This window comes from Tenrec ecaudatus, chromosome 16 (assembly GCF_050624435.1).
Source record: "Tenrec ecaudatus isolate mTenEca1 chromosome 16, mTenEca1.hap1, whole genome shotgun sequence".
Lineage (NCBI taxonomy): Eukaryota > Metazoa > Chordata > Mammalia > Afrosoricida > Tenrecidae > Tenrec > Tenrec ecaudatus.
Genome location: NC_134545.1, coordinates 11,009,666 through 11,032,793, shown reverse-complemented (window position 1 = coordinate 11,032,793; position 23,128 = coordinate 11,009,666). Strand labels below are relative to the sequence as shown.

At 38.3% G+C, this 23,128-nt stretch overlaps 1 protein-coding gene and 1 pseudogene across 2 annotated transcripts in view; both read right to left on the bottom strand.

Annotated features, from left to right (window-relative positions):
• TAOK3 (TAO kinase 3) overlaps positions 1-23,128 on the bottom strand; it is a 212,827-nt gene that overhangs the window by 43,233 nt on the left and 146,466 nt on the right. For both annotated transcript variants that reach the window (XM_075533596.1, XM_075533597.1), the window contains 3 exons: positions 18,746-18,839; positions 17,669-17,750; positions 3,393-3,560 (listed from right to left, as the gene is read on the bottom strand). In XM_075533596.1, coding sequence (XP_075389711.1) covers positions 3,393-3,560; positions 17,669-17,750; positions 18,746-18,839 — 344 coding nt within the window. The remainder of the gene's footprint in view (positions 1-3,392; positions 3,561-17,668; positions 17,751-18,745; positions 18,840-23,128) is intronic.
• Positions 8,226-8,904, bottom strand: LOC142429751 (methylthioribulose-1-phosphate dehydratase pseudogene; annotated as a pseudogene).

Sequence of the window (23,128 nt, the reverse complement as noted above, 5' to 3'; positions counted from 1 at the left end):
GCTATTAAGCACACTCAATTCTGCAGTGCCAAGTTGCTTTTCTGCCAAATCTGCAAAGATAAACTTTTTATGTAGTGGCTCCACTACTCCCCCACTATTTTCAGACATTTCAAATTCACTTCTCTGCCATCCCCAGGGGCCATTCTGGACATGGGTCATCAGGCTCCAAATGCGTCTGTCCCTGGGATTTCCCCTTTCATACACAACGATCATATTACCATCTTGCTGCTCTGTAGGCAGAAGCAGGCCAAGTCTGTCGGAGACCATCAAGGTGCTACAGACAGACTGCTGGCCGGCCGCTCGAGGATATCTGCAAACTAGACTTGGAGCTCAAGTCCAGTGAAGAGTTTCAGGGATTTGACTAGCAGCATGCTCCTCTGCAAGCTGCTATCAAATAACTTCATATCTAAGCAGGGATATTAATTCTGCTGTCCTAAACAGGTAATTAAATTCTGCCTCCCTCAAGCAATTCTATCATGCTTACCTGTGTAATCTTATTAAATATATCTGCTAAATAATACTGGTATTCATCATTACTAGTCCTCAGACTACTATTTGAGAAGTGGTAAAATATTATCAGAACATATAATTTATCCATCACAGTGGGATCTTTTGATATTAGATTGAATTATGTAATTAAAGAAACATCTCTATTTTCAAAGGACCACACTGTGCATTTGTGTATACCTACATAGGCAGAACCCCAGTTCCTATTACAAACAAGTTTTGTCCCTAAGTCTACCTTAAAATCAAATTTGTACATAAATTGGAATAGTTAATTACCTTTCATGTCTAAAGTCAGTCAAGAGCTAATTTAATACATAGTATACTTTTCTATGCATATTAAAGACACAAATGTCCTTTTTATACTGAAGAAAACAATGCCAGGTATACCAAGACATCTTTAATGTAACAGTTCAGTGATAATAATAATACAGTCTTGGTGTGAGTAGTAATGTAGCACCCATTTATTGCAAACTACTGTATGTACCTCAAAAATTTAAATTTTAATAGAATAGACTTTATGAGGGTTGGTTCATAATTATGGATGGTATGTCAATGAGATATTCTTAACTTGCGACTGCCTATGTATGTATGCATGTATGTATGCTGCTTTGCATATGTGTATGCTTGTCTGCCTGGATAGCTGCCTGTCTTGACTACCTGCCTACTATCTATCTATCTATCTATCTATCTATCTATCTATCTATCTATCTATCTATCTATCTATCTATCTATCTATCTATCTATCTATCTATCTATCTTAGCCCACAGTCATCCAGTCTATTCTGACCCATGGTGACCTTACGGTATCCAAGACTATAAATCTTTATGGAGCAGACAGTCTCAACTTTTTCCCATGGAGTGGCTCGTAGGCTTGAATCACTGATCCTATGGTTAATGCCCCAATGTTACCCCAATACCTAATCCACAGCACCCAAAGGGCTCCTTATATATCTGTAGGTAGTGTGTACACACCCACACAGATATAAGTTGTAAGTGATTCAATGGCAGTGAGTTTTTGAAAAGTTAAATATATGTATATGTGTGGATGTATATCTAAAACTTTAATGAACTGTTACTGAGCCATGGCAATGAAAAGAATCGCTAGTATAGATAATTTTCAAGGTCGCAGACAAGAAACTACTTTAAAAAAAATAGATTTTCAGGAGCCCTGGTGGTGCTGTGGTTACTTGTTGGGCTATAATCTGCATGGTGGGCAGTTCAAAAACAGATAGATTTTCCCAATTAAAGAGGCTCATTTACATACATGTAATCAAGAATTTTATAGTTCAATTTGGTTTTCGGAATTTCACTTTTATAATTAGTGATACATACTTTGTCATGTTGTTTCACATTAAAAACAAATCATTCTTCTTTCTTTCCCTCCTCCTTATCTCGTTTTAGAGAACCGGAGTTCTTTCATTGGTTCAAGCGAATTCCTGCACTGTGCTCCTGTTCCCAACCTACCCCACTACCCGAGGTTCTGTTTCTTTAATTACATCTTTTCTCTTTCATCAATACCTCGGGTGGCTCCTTGCCCTCTGCCGCTAAGGTGAAGAAGCCAGCCACATATTTAGGTACCTCTCTACCACACAGCCCTCTCTCACTTTTCCTTCTTAAATTTCTGAATCTTAAAACAACCAACTTTTTCTGTCTCTGCTTTCTCACCTCCTACTGATTCCACAAACCACAGTAATCAACGATTTATCCTATCACTGTAACACTGCATTCACTAAAGTTATCGAGGATGTTTTAATTGTAAAACGTAGTTAATGTCGTGTGTGTGTGTGTGTGTGTGTGTGTGTGTGTGTGTGTGTGTGTGCGCGTTTTACCCTTATCTGGCTTGACCTCTCATCACACACTGGCTGCTTTCTCCTTAAAGTTGTGCATTTTCTCAAAATCTGTGATGTCTTTATCTCCTAAGTCTCCCTTTTCTTAATATACTGTGGGTCCTTTTCTCAGTCTACATCTAACCCCTTGTTTAATTCTCATGGGAAAAGAATCACTTTACTGGGGGCTCGTACAACTCATCACAATCCATCCATCCATCCATTATGTCAGGCACATTTGTACATTTGTTGCCTTCATCATTTTCTAATTCTCAATAGAATGTTCTTGGCCCCCAGTCAGATACCTTTGTGCAAATTGCTGTCCTATTTTCTAGGCTTGTTTCTTCCAACCAACTGCTAGACATTGCCATTTGGGTATTTCTACCACCATTACCTTTGCCCCAAACAATGACATTCTTTCATTTTTCAACAAACCAAGATATTGTCTGTCCTTTGAAAGAATGTCCATCTATGTACTATGTCTCTTCTACACCATGTCAGGACTTTAAACCCAATAGCCACTGGCTGAAATCATCCGCCAAGTGTACCCATCTTTCTTGTTCTTCTCTGTCTTTGGTGTTGACATGCTGCTAGTGACTCACACTTAACCTTACACTCATCTGTTACCCCTATCAATAAGCTCATGTATTGTCAAACCTACCTGTACAATGTTTCTTAAAAATGTCCTCTTCTTCCCATTCCCATCGAAACTGGCCCTATTATCTCCTGTATGGATTATTATCTAGAATGTTACCCATTCAGATCCATCTTAGACTTTGTGGCCAGGATAATCTTGCTAAAGCACCACTTTATAGCCACCAAAACCCAAACACACCATGTTCTCCACAGAACCCTCATTAAACCCACCTCTCCAACACTGTTCATCTTTTGCCCTTCCCTAGAGCTATTGTATAAATGCCTTCTCTGTTACCCTCTGTGTCTTTCAGTGCAGAGCTCACCACATGCCTTTGTGTTCAAGAGTACTTCCCAAGGGCTCAGCCCAAGGCTCTTTTCACACAGTAGGTACTACAAGACCCCGCTGCAATAAAAGGAACCTACTTCTTCATCTTCCTGTGATTCATTCAGGGGTCCATTTCGTGCCTCTTGGAAAAGGATTTTTTTCATTTTCCGGTACTGCAGGTTATCTAGCTCACGAACAGCATCTTTCGTCCTTTGTATGAGGTCAATTAGGACACGCAGTGGCCGATCTCGTCGAACAAAGTCATGCTGATGGAGTGAGAAGAAGACACTGATGATGACTTAGACATCTATATTTTAGGGGTACAGAATATACCTATAAAAGTAAATAAAGCAAAAAAGGTAAATAAAGCAGCATGAAACAATTCTGTGGGCCTTACAGAAATTAAAAAAATGTGATTTTGAGGTACCTTCTTTTCATGTAGTGACCCTGTTTTTATCCTCTTCCCGGGCCCTCATGTTGTGGGCTTTGAGAATGTATGTCATCAGAATACCTGTGAGGCACGCCCAATCACACAAAGTAGTAACAATGACTGGAACTTTAAGCAGTAGCAGATGATCTTGTAGCAAAGCTGAGGGTATAATATTCTTTTCTAATCTGTCCATTATGCTCCTTCCCAAATACACCCACTCCTTTCAAAACACTTGCATGTATATTATGTGTATATATTCTGTGGCCATGTAGTCTGTGCTTGAACATGTGGCAGCTGTTCAATTTATCCAAAGGTCAGATTTCTGGCAACTTCATCTCCCTTGGACAGAGTTGCCTCTGAGGAATAGAAATAGCGACCTCAAACTTCATCAGCTTTTCTAGGTATGCATGATTCTCACATCCAATATTTGCAACTATCTTTAACACATATTCTGGGTTCCTGGTTTCTCAGACCAGAGTTGGTTAGAAAGCAGGAACAGGAGTGGGGAATAATATTAGAGTATTAAGACTTCCCACTGCAAAAAAAAAAAAGAGTCTTCTGAGAGTTATTTGAAAGCTTATTGTAGAGGGAAGAATGTATTACTAGTATATCCAGCAAACAAATAAAATGAACAAAGGGTTGGGGGCGCTTTTGAAAATGGACAAATGCTCTTTTCATAGCCCCTTTAAATTCTGTTAAAGATTAAATTGTGTTTCTCCTCTTCTACCCCCCAACCCCACAGGACACCTCGGTTTTCCATATTATGTAATTATCCTCCATTTTGTGATCTGATGTAATCATCATACGTATTGTAAATCCTAATCTCTATGGGGCTGACGAGACAGGACTAGAGGCAGTTATATTAATGATACAATCTGCAAGATTAAGTTGAATCTATTCTTCAGACAATCTTTTTTAAGATATAAAAGAGATCGAACAAGAGAGCAGTGTGGTGGGACATGACGACCACCCAGGAAGAGGAGCCAGGATCAGAGACTGCCGAGGACCTCCTAGACCAGGAGAAGGTTACAGCTAAGGCACCTATAGATCTCCATGGAACGCACGGATCACAGATGTTAAAAAGACATGAATCCTTCATCCAGAGCTGACATAGGGAGAAAGCCTTCCCTGAGACGATACCCCAAATTTGGTTTTCTAGACACCTAACCCGTGAGGAAAGAAATCTGTTTGGGGTACTTTTGTAATAGCAGACCTCGAACTAAGACTCCAAGAGTCCACTACTGTCTCAGCGTTATCAGGAAGCAAAATACACCCATTATCTTGCTTTTAAGAAGGCAGCAGAGCACATCATATATTTTGGGAAGATTCAATAAGAAAAAAAATAATAAAAAGTGGGAGGAAGAAGTTTTGTTTTTAAAAGGAGAAGGTGCAGTTATATGGAAAATCCAGTGAAGTGAAACTATGATTTAAAGACACTGGATTGAAAATGAGATTTGGAGTGGATTTCATTTCTTTGTAATTCTAACAGATATAAAGGAGGAGCAGAATTCTCCTGGGAAAATCATTGACATGTCTTATCGCTCTGCACCCTGATTTTGCTGTCAGGGGTTGTGGCTTTTCCTCCTGTTTTCCTAAAGCATCTTCCTCTGAAACGAATCTTTTATGAAAGTGAATCACCCTACCCAGAAGCAAATGTAAATTGTTTTGCTAATCCAGTGCGTGCGATGATAAAAGGGCAAATCAGTTTTTAGCAAACTTCAAGCTATGACAGAACCACAAACTTTGATAGTGGGAATGGTCCCTAGATATCCCTTCATTTTCTTTCTTTTTTTTTTTTTAATTAATTTTTTTTTTTATCCTTTCATTTTCAAAGTGAAACTTCGGTCCAAGGCAGGTAAGTGATTTACAAAGGTCATTAATGCAAGAGCTAGAGCAGCAACCCAAATTTCTTTATTTTGGATGTTATTTTCTGGTGAGGTACTACCATCATAAATACCTTCTTACAACACCAAATTCGGCACATGGTAGCCCGATCATCCTGATTCCAACCTCTTTCCTTTGTTTTTCTCTGCATCAAGACTCGAAATTAAAATGGGTGAGGTTGAGCCTTCTTTGCAGTTAGATAACAATGAAATACAGATAGAAGTTCCTGAGGAAGGCTGTCTTTTCTAGAACAAAAGTCAAGGAATCTAAGGAGAAAGCATTTTGCAATTTCCCCTTTCCCCTTCTCCCTGCCATGGGGGAAAAGAATGTGCATCCTAGAAATGCAGCAGCTACTTTGTGACCAGGAGGACAAGAACTACTTGCTAAGGATGGCCTGGAAAGACAGTAGGTCGGCCCAGTCATAATGATGTTGAGCTGTTTCTAGTGCTAGATTTCTTACATCTCTTTTCCTCCCAGTGTCCTGGAATCCAACTGCAGGGAATAGTTATAACCTTAACTGTTTCTGTTTTTTTTTTCTTCCCTAACTTGTACACTCAACATCTTAAAAATTTCTCACTGCCTCCACGAGAAAGCTCAGCCTTTCACAGTCAAGTTCCTGTAATAGTTGTAAACTCAAATCTAATTACCCCTTTCTTTCTTTTCTTCCTACCTAAATGCAACAGTACATTCTAGAAAATTCTAGTTACACTTGTGCTCATATTATTCTCTCTGCTTGTAATCTCAGGTTCCCGTGGCCTGCCACAATTGAGTTTCTGTCCCAATCCTACAGTGGTAAGGTTCTCAAGCCCACTTCATGTTGTTCAGTGCTGTCCAGTTGCCTCTGACCCACAGTGACTCACATGTACAACACAAGGAAACATGACCCAGTTCTGCACCATCCTCACAATGATTATTACAGATGAGGTTATCGTTGCCGTCACCACCTCAATCCATCTTGTGGAAGGTCTTTCTCTTTTCTGTAGACACTACCAAGCATGATGCCCTTTTCCAGGCTTCTCTTGATAACATACCAAAGTACGTGAGACCAAGTCGCCGCGTTCTTCCTTTTAAGGAGCACACTGAATCTGTTTCTTTCAAGACAGATTTACTTGGTGTCCCAGAAGTCCAAGGTACTTTCAATATTCTTTGACAACATAATTCAAATGCATCAATTCTCCTCCAGTTTTCCTTACATATCTCCTGGCTTTCACATGCAAATAAGTCCCCAAAGCGAAGTCTTTGCTCTTCAACACTTTTGCAGCAATTTTACCCACTGCAATACATGGGGTTAATACATTTGACATTTTGACTACTGCTTCCTTGAGCATTTAATGCAGACCCAAGTAAAATGACATCTTTAACAACTTCAATCTTTTCTCCATTTATCATGATATTGTCTATTGGTCCAATTGTGGGGATTTTTGCTTTGCTTACTTGAGTTGTAATTTATAATGAAGGCTGTAGCCTTCCATTTTCATAAGTAAGTCTCCAAGTCCTCTTGACTTTCAGTAAAGGAGAGCATGCTATCTGCATATCATGATTGCTAATGAGCCTTCCACCAGTCCTGATGCTACGTCCTTCTCCATATAGTCCAGCTTCCAGATGATTTGCTCTGCATACAGACTGAATAAGCATAGTGAAAGGATGCAACTCTGGCACCCCTCCTTTCCTGCTTTTAAACTACAGCCTCTTGGTCAAGTTCTGTAGGACCATAATCAACATTTTAGAATCCCTATTCTTCATTGTTATCCATTGTTTGTTATGATCCACACAGTTAAATGCCTTTGCATAGTCAATTAAATGCAAGTAAACATCTTCCTGGTGTTCTTTGCTTTCAGCCAACCTTCATCTAATGTCAGCAATGATCTATCCTTTGTTACATGTCCAGCTCTAAATTCTGAAATGCAAACTGGTTTGAATTTCTGGTGGCTCCCTGTCAATGTACTTTTACAACCATTTAAAAATTATCATCGGGAAAATTTTACTTGCATGTGATATTAGTGATCTTGTTACACACCTGCTGCATTCTGTTGGCTCACTTTTCTTTGGAATGTGCACAAATATGGCTCTCTTCCAGTTGGTTAGCAAGGTGGCTGTACTGAAAAAATTTGGCATGAACTAGTGAGTCCTTCTAGTGCTTCATCAGTTTGTTGAAACATTTCAATTGATATAGTCTGTCAATTCTTCAAGCCCCGCTTTTCACAATTGCTTTCAGTATAGCTTGGATTACTCTCCCCATCCCAATCAGCTCTTAATCATATGCTACCACTTGAACTTGCTGCACATCAACCAATTCTTTTTGGTACAGTGACTCTATAGTCCTATCTTCTGTTGGTGCTTCTACAGTCTGGTCTATAATTGCGATATATTTATCTGCCATCAACCAATTCTTCTGTTGCATCATTCAATATTTTGCACATAGGATTCCTTAATATTGCAACTCAAGTCCTGCAGTTTTCTCTTCCGTTCTTTCAGCTTGAGATATGCTGATCATGTACTTCCCTTTTGATTTTCTTTCTCCTTTTTTTTTTTGCTTCAAGGAAATTTTGATTGATTAAAAAATAATTAAGCTTCACATAGGTCTTGCTCTCTGTACATAATTACACTCCACGCTGGTTTACACAATTCCATTCTCTCCAACTTGAAGCTGTGTAGGAGTTAGTCTCACTATCTTCATTGAAACAGCAATATCAAACAAATACTCATAGCATTCACACATGGCTTCTGCCATGTTTCTCCCCATGTCCTCTGAGCAGCATCGCACAGGAGTCTGGGTGTTCATCCATTTCATGAACCATTTGTTTTTTGAGGTCTTTCTCCTCAGGTGTATTCTCAATAATGGGCACTACCAACATAGCATTGTTTCCATAATGCCCTCCTGAGGTATACTTCCTCATTCCTTTTTATCATCTCCTGATGTGTCATTTTAAACTCTTGTCCATGACAGCAGCTTTAGAGTGGGTGTGGATCACTGCACTGGCTCCTCTCATTGTGTAAGCATCCACGAAAGGGGAGTACACTGGCTTTTCTGAGCATGTTAAATGGCCGAAGGCCCACTTAGGTCGTATTCATTCAGGTCACAAACAAACAGGTCTTCAGGATGAATTCATTCCTTTTGCACTCCTGAAGGGGGGCTATAGATTTCTTTTCCAAGATTCAAGCTAATTCCCAGTGACCCAGCCCAAATGGTAAAACTGTTTGCAAAGCTCTGGGATCGGGTATCCTGGGTGTTCCTTGTCCTGAAGGAGGCATTGCCTGGAGTTACAGTTGCCTTCTGGGGCTTGATAATCAGACATGGTCAGGACCAGGGCATCCAGTCTCCAGTCGTCGCATGGGATTCCTTTTGATTTTATAAGCCTAAGTCTGCAAATTTTGTCACAGTGTTTTGTCTTATCAAGTTGCTCTTTGAAAATTTCTGTCCAGCTCTTTAGCTTCAACATTCTTCTTTTTTGCTTAAGCTACTCTATGTTCAAGAGCAAGTTTCAGAGTGACATATTTTTTTCTTTTCTTTATTTAAATAATTTAAGGAGAACATTTATTAAATCTTGAAAGAGACAAAGACAACCCAAAGACACAGAACACACCTTTGAATGAGGGAGGCCATTAACATGGGGGCTGTGATGGCGTTCAAGGGTTCCTTGAGATACCAAGTGTTACAAAGGGCATAGGTGGACAAAGGAAACTGCCACAAGGCCTGGCTGATGGCAGAAAAATACATCACAATTATAGGCCAGACTGTAGAAGCATGCGATTGGGGCATATATATCATTAGATAGACAGGCTTACAAGATTGGTCCAGTGCCTTCTGAACAAGGCAGTCAAGGCGAGACTAAAAGGACATAACTTATGACCATGTGACCTCCATCAAGGACAAATCTAGGAAACCCTCTAAGAAAGAGATGACCCCTCCCTGGGTTGGCAGGAGAAGAGTGGAGGCAATCCATATCTCTGTTTGAAGCCAAGATTATCTACATCATCCTTAATGATCCATTTTCTGTCTTTAAAAAATTATTAGTTGGGATTTAATACATAAACAGATAATTTCATAGTTCTTTTTTTTAACATTTTATTAGGGGCTCATACAACTCTTAGGACAATCCATATTTCCATCGTGTCAAGTACATTTGTACATGTATGTTGCCACCATCCTTTTAAAGACATTTTCTTTCTACTTGAGCCCTTGGTATCAGATCATTTTTCCCTCCCTCCTTCCCTTATGAACCTTGTTATAAATTATTTTTATTCATATATCTTACACCGACTGCTGTCTCCCTTCACCCACATTTCTGCTGTTCATTCTCCTGGGGTGAGGGGGCAGTTATACGTCAATCATGATTCATTCCACCTTTCTTCCCCCACCTTCCCCCTACCCTCCTTCGTAGTATCGCTACTCCCATTATTGTTCCTGAGGGGTTTATCTGTCCTGGATTCTGTGTGTCGAAAGCCCTTATCTGTACCAGTGTACATGCTCTGGTCTAGCTGGATTTGTAAGGTAGAATTGGGGTCATGATAGTGTTGGGGAGGAAGCATTAAAGAACTAGAAGAATAAGTAAAATAAGAAAAAAAAAGAACTAGGGAATGCTATACTGCACCCTGACTGACTCATTCCTTCCTTGTGACCCTTCTGTGAGGGGATAACCAATTGTCTACATATGGGCTTTGGGTCTCCACTGCGTGCTCCCCCTCATTCACACTGAAAGGTTTTGTGTTCTGGGTCTTTGATGCCTGATACCTGATCCCAATGATACCTCATGATAACACAGGCTGGTGTGCTTCTTCCATGTGGGCTTTGTTGCTTCCAAGCTAGATAGCCACTGGTTTATCTTCAAGCCTTTAAGACCCCAGATGCTACATCTTTTGATAACCAGGCACCATCTGCTTTCTTCACCACATTTGTTTATGCCCCCATTTTGTCTTCAGCAATCGTGTGGGGAATGTGAGCATCACAGAATTCCAGGTTATTAGAACAAAGTGTTCCTTCATTAAGGGAGGACTTGAGTAGAGGCCAATGTCTGTCTGCCACCTTAATATTTACAATATATATATACATAGATCAATTTCCATATCATATATAAATATATTTACTATATATGTATGTGCTTGTATTTATCCCTCTATAAATGTCCTTTGCCTCCTAGTTCTTTCTTCTATTGTGTTTTACTTTCCTCTTGTCCCACTATCATGTTTGACATTCATTCAGCTTTCAGTAATTCCTCTCGGCTGCACTGCACTTGATCAAGTCCCACCGGGCATTGTATGTTTTCCTCGGCATTGATTTTTAGATCACCTGTTGTTCCATTCTCCCTGGGTTTGTTGACTCCCTGTTCCTTTCCCCTGCCTCCCCTTCTCCCACACCCCCCAGAAACTATCAATCCTGCTGTTTTTTCCTTGGGATTGTTTATCCTGCCTATCTTACATAGATAGACATGAAAAAACAAAAAAAATAGAAAAGCCTATAAGTAGTTTCAGGTCTGTCTGTTGGCCTTTATGAGTGTTTTCTGATTGAGTTTGTTGAGGTACCAAGCCCTGCCCCCGAAGTCCATTTTTGGGATTCCTCAGGGACTTTACTGCTTTGCTCCCCTTGCTGATCTGTTGCACTCCCTTAAATCATTCCCTATTTCAATCATGTCAAGTAAAACTGTACAATTGCTACCACAATCAGTTTCCAACCATTCTTTTCTACATGGACTCCTTGACATCGTCCCCCTTTTCTATTTCATGACCCTTTGCTTTCCTCATGCATTTGCTCCTGATGTCATCCCACGACTCATCTGGTTTTGAGTCATTAGTGCTCAATGTATCAAATCTGTTCTGTTTCCTAAATCCAGGTGGGATATATAACTCCAGGCTGTCTTTTGGCTCATCTAGACTTATTTTAATTTTTTTCAACTTCTACCTGAACTTGCATACGAGCAATTGATAATCTCTTCCTAATTGGCCCCTGACCTTGTTTTGGCTGATATTCTTGAACTTCTCCATAGTCTCTTTCCACAAATATAGTCAATTCGATTCCTGTGTATCCTGCTAGTAAGGTCCATGTGTGTAGTTGCTTTATGTTGTTTAAAAGAATGTATATAATAGGAAGTCGTTGCTCTTGCAAAATTCTATTATGCAATCTCCCATTTTGTTTCTCTCATGAAGGCCATATTTTCCAACTACAGATCTTTCCCTTTGGTTTCAATTTTTGCATTTCAATCACCTGTAATTATTAATTTATCTTGCTTGCATGTTTCATCAATACCAGATGGAAAAAGTTGATGGAATTATTTTATTTCATCATCACTGGTTTTAGTGGCCAATGTGTGACTCTGAATAATAGCTGTATTAACTGGCCTTCTTTGTGAGCACCTGGGCATTATTCTATAACATACAACCTGCACTTAAAGATAGGTCTTGAAATGTTTATTTTGGTGATGTATGTGATGACATTTTGCTTGAATTTATCATTCTCAAAAATAGTAAACCATATGATTTTCTAACTTAAAATGGCTAATATCAGTACAGTTTAGCTCACAATGCCTAGGGTCTGGAGAAAGACACAACGTTCTACTCTTGTAGAGTTACAGTCTCAGAACCTCGCAGGCAGTTCTACCCTGTCCTACAGGGTCCCTTTCAGTCAGCATGGACTTGATGGCAGTGCGTAATGCGTAGAATATCACTCTTTCAGCGTTCCATTTCCTTTATGATTTCTAATTTTCCTAGATTCACACATTGTTCATTCTGCACTACAATTATTAATAGATGTATGCAACGGTTCGTTTCACTTTAAATTATTCTCCAACAGCAAATGACGGCCCTGAAAGGTTTGCTCCATCTGTGCCTTAAGGTCGACTTTACTCTGAAGAGGCAGCTCTTCCCCAGTTGTAGTTTCCATGTCCTTCAGGGTGAGAGGCTTATAGGGGGGCATTATATCAGACAATGCTCCCCTGCTAGTCATAAGGTTTTTAGAGGCTAATCCCTCAGAGATAGATGGCCTGTTCCTTTTTCCTCTTAACAGGAATGCTTTATTGTTCTTGTAAATTTAACAGTCTTACTTTAAAACATTGAAATCACCCAAAATTATAGCATTTATCAATAAATACTATTAATTTATGAAATATCATTCTAACTATTCTTTCTGAATGGTGGACTTCTAGAAATAATAAAAAGCATAGTCTCATATATGCTAATTTAAAAAAGATAACATTAAATTTTTCTTGAATTTAAGAGATAAAAGAGAGTAAACTAAAACAATTGCTTTACTTACAGTTTCTTAACAAAAGAGTTATTAGTTCCTAAATGATCATCTAAGATTAAGAAATATCCTTGACCATTTTATCTGACAAGAAAATTAATATACTTTTTGGGGTGTTGGATTATTATTTTACACTGTCAATGTTTATAATGTTTATATATTATAAATAAACATTGTTTTTCAACCATTTATATAATTATATTTTAGTTCTGTCCGTGTTAGTTAAATGGATTCAATGTGAAAGTGACATTTTTAATCAGTAAATAAAAGACAGATTATATCTTTTAAAAGAGCTAATTGTGAAAAAATAGCTCTAGACTTGTACCTTGTTTGTTATAACAAATATCTGCATGGCCCCACCTCACCCATATTTCCACCTAAAAGCCCAACTTAAGTACATCATAGTAAAAATAAGTAGGGAAATATATTTTTAAGATTTACTACAGATCAATAAGAAAAAACAACAACAATCTACTAGGCAAATGGACAAATATCACAGGATTCACAGACAAGAAAACAGATATAGCTTTTCAACTTTAGAAGGTATTCAGCCTAACACAGTAAAAAATAAAAATTCAAATCACAGTAAAGTAAGTTTTTCACTGATCTGGATAGCAAAGTTTTAAGAGTCTCAGCACTCATACTTTGTGGGACTATAGTCACTAGAAAACAATTTGGCATTTCTACTTAAAATTTAAGTTTATAACCTCTTTGATGAACAGTTCTACTTCTAGGAATTAATCCTTTAAATATCCTTATACAGTGCAAAATTATATATATGCAGGATATTATTTCATTATATCTTGCATAGCAAAAGATTGGAAAACTCCAAATGGATTAGTTAAACAAATTATGGTCCATCTGAGACCACTACACTGCCGTTAAAAACCAATGAGGTAGCTTTGCATGTAGTAATAGGGAATGTAATGTAAAATAAATAAAGCAAAAGAATGTTTATAGTTTACTATCATTTCTGTGAAAACAGAAAAACAATTATTTTCGTATACATAAGATATCTCTGGATATTAACAAGTGTTTACCAAGTCCAGACAGGGACCTGGAGTAGAAAGGAGATCCTACTGTGTTTGCATCTTTGGGAATTTGTATTACACATTCTTCAAGTGATTTATTTATTTATTTATTTCCTTCAAGTGATTTATTTAACCTAAGTAAAATAAAACAAAGAATGTATTATCTCTTTGCTATTGCAAAGTAAATTAAAAAATTTAAGGGGCTAAATGATCAGTTTCTCTAGTTCATAATCTTTCTAGTTTCCTTCCCTCTGTCTCTCCTTTTATCTGGCACCATGTTACTTAAATTTGTTTCTTGGTCTCTCCAGGATCTTGTTCAAATTCTACATCCTTAGGAAGAATTCCCCCTAACTCTCCTCTTCCCCCTTTCCTCCCCCACTCTATTTTCTCGCCCCACCCCACACTTCCTTCTCCATTTCTTTTTGTATCATCTCTAGATTGACTGAATCCTGTTACTCAGCATTTTTTACATGAAAAACTCAGAAGGGTTGTATTGCCTAAATTTGTGAGGCTTGAAAATGTCAGCTACCTTTATCATTGCAGAGCATCTTAGTGAAATATGCTTGGTTTACATTTTCTTTTCTTTCAGAACTCTAAACATTATTCTACTATATTCTGGCTCCGAGTGTCCCTGAAGGGGTAGAGCTGAAGACAGTGGGGTTTTCAACACAAAAGTCAATTTGTATCTTCTCATTAGAGACAGGTCACAGAAAATGGAGGCAGGGTAGAGAACTTAATTTTCTTCTCTTTAGGTTATAAATAAATAAATCACACAGCTACAATTTTCCAATCTCCTCACATAAATCTTTATCTACAGAGTTCAGTGAATTTACCAAAAATAAGAGTTCTTACTTACTGAGGACCAGTAACATGGTCCTTCTCTTCAGGGCTTTCCTTTGAAAAGCCTTATCTGACTCCTTATCTAAAACAGAGCTACTGTCACTCTTTATTCCTACCCCTGCCTTATTTTATCTATCTATTTATTTATTTATTTTCCCCCTGTTTTATTTTTTTGCAAGGAAATTACCACCATCTGACAACAAATCACCAAAAACTCAGAACTCACTGCCATCAAGTCAATGTTGACACATAACAACTCCATGTGTGTTTCCCGGACTAACTGTTTGTGGGCATAGGAAACCAGTCTTTCTCCCACGAAGCTGCTGGTGGTTTCAAACTGCCGACCATGCAGATGCCCATGTGTAACCACTACACCATCAAGGATTCCTGGCATTATGTTAATTGTTTATTTATTTCCTTACTCCTTCATTAGAATATAAGCTTTCTGAGGACAAGGAAAATGCTTTTTCTAAAAATATTCTCAGAACTTAGAGTAGTGCTTGGTATACTGTAGACGATAAGTAAATATCTGTTGTTTAAATGATGAGCCTGTTAGATGTGACTTACTAAATTAAATAAAACAATAAAACAACAAAACCCCACTGTCATTGAGTGGATCCCTTCACAGGGCAACTCTATATGGGGTTTCTGAGACTGGAGATATTTATGGGAGCAGAAAGTTTCATGTTCCTCCCATAGTGTGACTGTTGGGTTCGAATCAATGACCTCAGGGCTTGTGACCCAACAACAGCACCACCAGGACTCCTTAAATAACATCAACATCAAATGAAATCAAGACCCAAACACCAATTTCCAGAAAAGTTGTCTTCGGGTATATCATTAAACATATTCTGCTCCACGTTTTTTTGTTTTCTTCTTCAGGAAGATACAACTCCTCTATCTTCCACATGTATCATCTCTATGAACATTTTTAGAACTTCTTTCTCTTGTATGTGATTTATTTTATTTCCTTAAGCCCGTTCACCATGTAGCTATTATGTCAAGTTAAAGAAATTCATTTGTTGGCTTCTAATATAGTTTTAATTTCTATTATGTTCTAATTTTCTTTTTTAATACCTTACTTTACCGCTACCTACCACATTCTGTTACTCAAAATCATTTGGGAATCCTTACACGATTTTTCTTTTCTTTTTCACCTTAATTCTAATACAGCCAAATTTACCTTACTTTCCCACCATGATAGTGCTTTTTGTTTCATTTCCCCACCCCCTTCCCCCTGAGACCTTGCTTACTATAAAGATGTAAAGACATTACCTTACATGTCTTAGTTTCTGATGTTTTGATCAGGCTGTGATTTTCCTGTATAGAAATGGGAAGGTGTTGCTAAGGTATATAAAGTAGTTCACGTCTAGAACATGTGGTAACTCTATGCAGAGGAGATTAAAGCAGTCTTTTAATCTGCTACTCTTGCCATCATATTCCTGTGGTCCGCCATGTGAAAGGAAAAAAGAACAACTCTGAGCTGGAAAACCCAGTTGACTTCAAACCTCAAGCCTCTTCAGAAACACTCAAAGTCAGAAAGCAGTGGAATGAGGTTTACAGACTGATTAAGGAAAGAAAAAGAAAGAAAGGAAGAGAAAATATAAAGAATTTTTGGCCTAGCCGAGGTGCTATTCACGTATAAAGGCAGCTGACATTTTCAAGCCTCACAGATTTAGGCAAGACAGCCCTGTGGGGCTGTTCTTTCAAAAATGGCTCAATAACAAAATCCAGCTAATCCAAAGATGATACAAGCAAAAAAGGGTTAAAAAACAGATAAAGAAAAAGGTTCCACTATCATGATCCCAATTCTACCTTACAAATCCGACTAGACCAGAGGTGTACACTGGTACGGAACAGAGCTGGAAACACAGGGAGTCCAGGACAGATAAACTCATCAGGACCAATAACGAAAGAAGCGACATCAGGAGAGTAAGGGGAAGGTAGGGCAGAAAAGGGGAACCGATCCAAGGATTGACATATAACCCCTTCCCTGGTGGACAGGCAACAGAAAAGTGGGTGAAGGGAGACATCTGACAGGGTAAGACATGACAAAGTAATAATAATTTATAAATTATTAAGGGTTTGGGGAAGGGCGGGGAGTGAGGGAAAAATGAGGAGCTGATACCAAGGGCTCAAGTAGAAAGAGGATGTTTTGAGAATGATGAAGGCAACGAATGCACAAATGTGCTTGACAGAATGGATGGATGGATGGATTGTGATGACTTGTACGAGCCCCTTATAAAATGATTTTAAAAAGAAAAGAAAAGGGTTAAGGAAATCTGGATTACCTGTTGCCAAATAAAAAGTATTTACATTGTAAAATATTACCACATCCCTCACAGACAATGATAGAACACTCCTATGTATAAAGTCCATACAAAATGTTATCAGAAAAGATGCTCAGAAAGATGAAGCTTAAATAAAATTATTGCAACAAATATGGTACTCTTATCACTAACATGCAGATGTGATTCTCCATAAATGCTTGCCTTCTATGCATCATGCATCTTCACTGTCTGAGGATTTGGCAATTACCTAACTGAAACCCCCCAAGCTGGCATTTGACCCTGTAGTACTCTCTAATCTGACATAGCACCATTATCATTCATACAGAAAAGTCACAGGAACATTACAACGATGGCCAGAGCAAGACAGAGAAAGATATATATTTCTCTGTCTTGCAAATTATATATATATTTAACATAAGGCAAAAACAGAGGGAAGAAGAAGAAAAAAAGGAAAATATAGAGGGGGACTGGAAGCCCTATCAGAAAGTTAATAGGGGAAATAGTGGAAATATTGTGAGAATCTTGTTCTTTATAGGTTTAGCTAGGTTCTCATGATTTATCTCAAAATAAATGAGATGGCCCATTCTAATTTACTTTGTCATGGTGGGCTGCCACTACAACATGATTTTAAATCTCATTCCTTGGATACAATTTGAAATTTTACCCGTAATAGTTCCGCTGATGTTGGCCTTTCCTGAGGTATTTTCTGCAAGCAGTAATCAACAAATCTCCTAAAGGAGTCTGTCCTGTGTATGCAAACACATGGAAGGAAAATAAAATCAGGGTTTATAAAGCACACCGGTTACACTAAAAAATGTTCATTTATGGGAAACGTTTGCATTTTTAGGATATAGTCCTTAATATATTTTGGAATATCAGGAGAACTGGAATGAATCTTAAATTAATTCTTTTGGGAAACGAATGTGGACATAATTTCAATTCAGTCAAGATACAAATACATCTTAATATAAAAAGGTACAGCCAAATCATAATTTTCATATCAGAACATTTTAAATATTAAAAATTAATTTAAATTTTTAAATAAAATATTTCAAAATTACAATATTAAATATTATTTAAAAAATAAAAGTGTACATATATTTGTCTCTCCACAGATAGCAACTCTTAGAGTCTCAATCTCATAATTGTTCATCCCCACTTGGTAACTCATCCACCATGCACACCTTATAACCAAGCAGTAAAATGTGAATCATGGAGAGCCATGAAGGCAGAGAACCAAGGAATATACTATCTGAATCAAAGCCCATCACCTCTTGGGTTCCATTTTATCTGCTCTTCTCCAAAGCTGCCCTCACTTTTTGTGGCCGATGAATGCATAGAGACCACAATATTATAATCTTCAGCAACAAACAACATTTCTTCTGAATAGACTGCACCTGTCCTATGTCAACACGTGTAAATATGACAACAGGAAAAATGATGACATCAGAGAGGGCAGTCTATCTCCGCTGAGAAGAGATAGAGCTGCAATAATCAGGACAGGACCCTGATGAGTTGAGACATTGCATTTGTTAGGAAGGTAGCTGACCATGCCCCCCAGAGAATTTCAGTTCATGCACACATTTAAGAGCACAGTAAAAACCATATTATCCTTTATTAAAATACAGAATGGAAGGTTGAAATAGGTTCTAGGTCAGACACTTAAAATGTCATTTCACGAAAAGTGTTAAAAATGCATATGATAAGTTTCTTAGAGATAGAAAACACAGTGTGGTCTTACCATTCATTAGACTGCAATGTGGGGGAGTCATTCTGAGCAATGTGATATAAGGCACTCATTGCATTCATGTTGAATAGTGGGGGCTTCCGTTCCGCTAGAGAAGAAGGAAAAATAATACAAACAGTAAAACAATTCTTGGAAGATCAGGTGGATAGAAAAACAAGGAATAATCAGCAGGGTTTTGCAGTTGAACCATTATCTTATTACTGTCATCATATCACAAAATCCACTCATCATGGAGAAAGTCATCCCAGGTTAGACATCCCAAGAAGCTGCTGGTCATCTTAATGCACACTGGCAAAGCTTCTAACAGAACCAGTTGTTCAAGCGATCGAAAGAAAAATTTGTTTTTTTTCATATTTTCAAAAGGCTGGCCTTTGCCTGTCTTCTCAAAGTGTGTGTGAACATCTTCCCATAATAGGTATAAACTTTGTGTGTGTTTTAAATAAAAATAAATTTGTGCTCATCAAAAATTTCAGAAAGCATAGAAAAGTAGAATGAAGGAGTGGGAAGATTAGTATGTAATAGAATATCTGAAACCTTGCCAAACAGAGCCTGGGTGGTCAAATGAGTCTATGCACAGCATCTGACGGCTAATCTAAGCCAAAAGACCTCTGGAGGTAAAGGAGGATAAAAAATAATCAAGCCTGGCCCAATCTATTCTACAGAGAGATTCAGTCAGTAAGGTATTTCTTAAGAATGGATTTACGCTCCCCAGGCCTTTACCCCCCAGGCCTTCATGCCTCCCCCCTTTTTTTGAATGCTTAGAGTCCTCTTTGGTATATAGCTCAACCATTGCATTTTCACAAACATACAAATCTTTCTTTCAAAAGAAACCATAATGCTCTAGGAGGAAGACCTTAGAACCGGAATACTTATTCTTTTATCCATTTCCTAAGAATACATAAAATGAATGAAATACTGGACACATGTTGAGTGCTCCATTTGATGGCTAAATGAAAAAACAACAAGATTTTAGTTCTGAGTCCTGTTAATTTGATGTGACTTTTTAGGTGTTAAAAAACAGCCCTGGTGGAGTGCAGAGTTTTATAGTTAAATCAATGGCTTATAGATTGAAACTGGTGGAGTGTTGGACTGCTAACCAAAAAGATCAGCGGTTCGAAGCCACCAGCTGCTCTGCAGGAGAGAGAGGGGCTTTCTATTTCCAGAAAGAGTTACAGATTCAGAACCCCAAAGGGGCAGTTCTACCCTGTCCTCTAGGGACTCGATGGCACTGAATTTTTGTTGTTGTTTATGGTATATCATATAGAATGATAAGGCTATGGTCTATCTTGATTAAACCAAAAGGAAAAAGAAAAGCTTTGCTGTTGAGTTGATTTCAACTCGTGTTGACCCCTGTGTGTGTCAGAGTGGTCTACAGGGTTTTCATTAGCTAATTGTTCAGAAGTAGATAACCAGGCCTTCCTTTTGAGGTGCCTCTGGGTAGACTCAAACCGCTAACCTTGCTTTTAGCAACCCAAACATGTTGGCCATCTGCATTATCAAGAATCCTCTTACAGGGCTTACCTTAATAGATGTCATGTATAGTCTCACTTTCTAATTCACAATCTGATCTCTGATTTCACAAAAAATAAATCAGCTTTTAAGTAAAGATTTTTTTCCTACTAACCACTCCTAAAATGGGGAGTTTGACTTAGTCTGTATAGTTCTGAGAAACAGGACAAGAACAAGGATAGAAATTATAAGATAGTATTGTTATTTTATATGCTATTAAATTGGTGTCAATTCATAGTGACCTTGTAGGGCAAGGTAGAACTTTGGCATAGAGTTTCCAAATCTGGAAGTTTTCTGAAAGCAGACTGCCACATCTTTCTTCACATAGAGGGGCTGGTAGGTTTGAACTCTTGCCCAAAGGTTAGCAGTTGAGCCCTTTTCATTATAGGACTCTATCTACGTATGTGTGTATACACGAAGGTAAATCAAAATGCATTACTACAAATTCATAGAACCCTTTTAAAATAAAAATATTTAAACATGAAAAAAAAAGAAATTATAAGATAGTTTCACTCACAGAAGGAAGAACTAAGGCACTCACCAAATAGCTACTAGTATTAAAAGGACTTAACTTTTAGCCAGTGGAAAACTGAAAGCTGCTATGTAGGCAAGCAGACTTATAATCGTTCCAAATGTAGAAGAGAAACAACTGGTTCTGGTGTGCTTTCTGACTTCAGGAGGTGCACTTAGAGAAAGTCTCTAGAGTCTAGCCTTCTGGCAACTTCCAGAATTTAAAACCATAGAAACTGGGAACTCATCACGTAGCCCTCAACGGTTTCCCATCATTTCCAGGACAAAGTTCAAATCTGAAACTTGGCTTCTGAGGCCTTCATTAACATGGGCCTGGTGTCTCTAGAGCCTCATTTTGAGTAGCAGTCTCTTTGTCCTCATCTAACACCGTCTTTCATGCCACTCAATGCACCAAGGCCAGTGTCTTTCACACAAGCTATTGTTCTCTCTCTTGTGACTCCCTGCTCCCTTCCATTCCCTAAAGCTTTATCTAATTCTTGTCAAGTTTTCAGGTTTTAGCTTAGATAATTTCAATTCTTCCCTAATTATAATATATAATAATATATATTATATATATAATATATATTATATATATAATTATATATATTATATATATCCCCCCCTCAAGGCTTATTGTATGCTTACAATCAGTTTCTCAGGGAAGCCTTCTTTGACCACTCAAAGTAGTTGTCATTGTAAATTATACTTCACCTTTCCACCACAGGTCACGGCCATAATTCACTGCTTGAGTTATTCTTTCTTTAATGTGTGCTTTCTTTGCTAAACTTTATGAGGGCAGAGACAATGTCTGCTACATTCCTCTTTGTATCCCCAGTGCTGCACAAAGAACCTGGCACACAGTAGATGCACCATAATTATTTGTTAAAGAAAGGCACGAAGACAAGGGAACTAAAGTCAAAGAGGAAGCTTTGTTTCCAACAACTAAAGAATCTTTGTGCAGCCAGCAATCACTGCAGCAATGACTGAGAGGAGACTGAGTCTTGTGGGTGATAGCAAATGGGGTTGGATTCATTATCAGAAGGACAGATGTGCTCTCTCATCCACTGGCCAAAGGAATACATTCTAAGCTGCTGAGAAGAATGGTAAGGGAACCGAAGAAGGAAAAAGAAATTTCGGGGAAAGAAGATGAAACAACAACAGCAAAGCCATAGGTAACAGCAGTAAGAAAGGCTCAGATTGGAAACAGGGGCAGAAAGCCCTACGAGTAGCAAGCACTCTGCACTCTGCCCGAGAACAAGACCAGAGATAGCCGGCCAGGGGCGGAATTGCTCAGTAGAGAAGAGCATGATGAAAGGTATTGCAGCCACAGCAGAGCTCCACAGTCTGGGAAGCAATCACTAAATCTAGCTTCAGATGGCCTCACTTAGGTTCAAGTGCTTTGCTAGATGCACTATATAAATACTCTGAGCCATGGTTAGGGGGTTCATTGCGGAGCCAGAATACTATAGGGCAAAAGTTGGCAAACCATAGCCAATGGGTCAAATTCAGCTGGCAGTCTGATTTTGTAAATAAAGTTTTATTGGAACAAAACCACGCCCTTTCATCCACTTAATATCTATGGCTGCTTTCATGCTACAACAGCAGAGTTGAGTAGTTCTGACAGAGACTGGATCACCTACAGAGCCCAAAACGATTTGGTCCTTTATTAAAAGTTTGCCAACTCTCACATAAGCAGCAGAATAGAAATTGGGAAACCACCTTGTGACGTGAAATCTGTATTTCCTCAAAGGAAAGGAGAAGAGTAGAAGCAAAAAGTAACAACGCACTTAAAGAAAAAAAAAAAGATTGCTACTTAACGATCAGGACCACATTTCTGTGGATGCTTCGCTTGTGTTATGTGAGATTAAGGTTCACAAAGGCCAGTTCCATGAAGCTGGATGGCACATTGCTGTGCTTGGCAAGAGTCATATTAACTTAGGGCCCCTCGACTGAGCTATATCTTAATAAAGACATTCAAAGAGTGGCCTTCTTTTTAGAGCAATGCTCTTTGAAAAGACAAAAGGTTTCTTATGAACTGATGTAGTTCATAATAAGAGCTGTTGGTATTTGTTGAGTTCTGATCACATACCAGACACTCATTGCCTTAGGTAAGTTATGTGTGTTAGTCATAAGTCTTGTGATAGCTTAGCAAAACAATCATGATTCTCTCAATTTCCCAGCTGAAGAAACTGAGGTTCAGTTAGAAGCTAAATTATGAAACCAAGTCATATAGCGAGTAAGTGGCTACTCTGAGATTTTAACCTTGTCCTTCCTATCAGACTCGAAAGCCTACTGTACTCTTTTCACTGGTACACAGTACCTCTCTACTAATCTTGTGCATTTTATAATAGATAATCC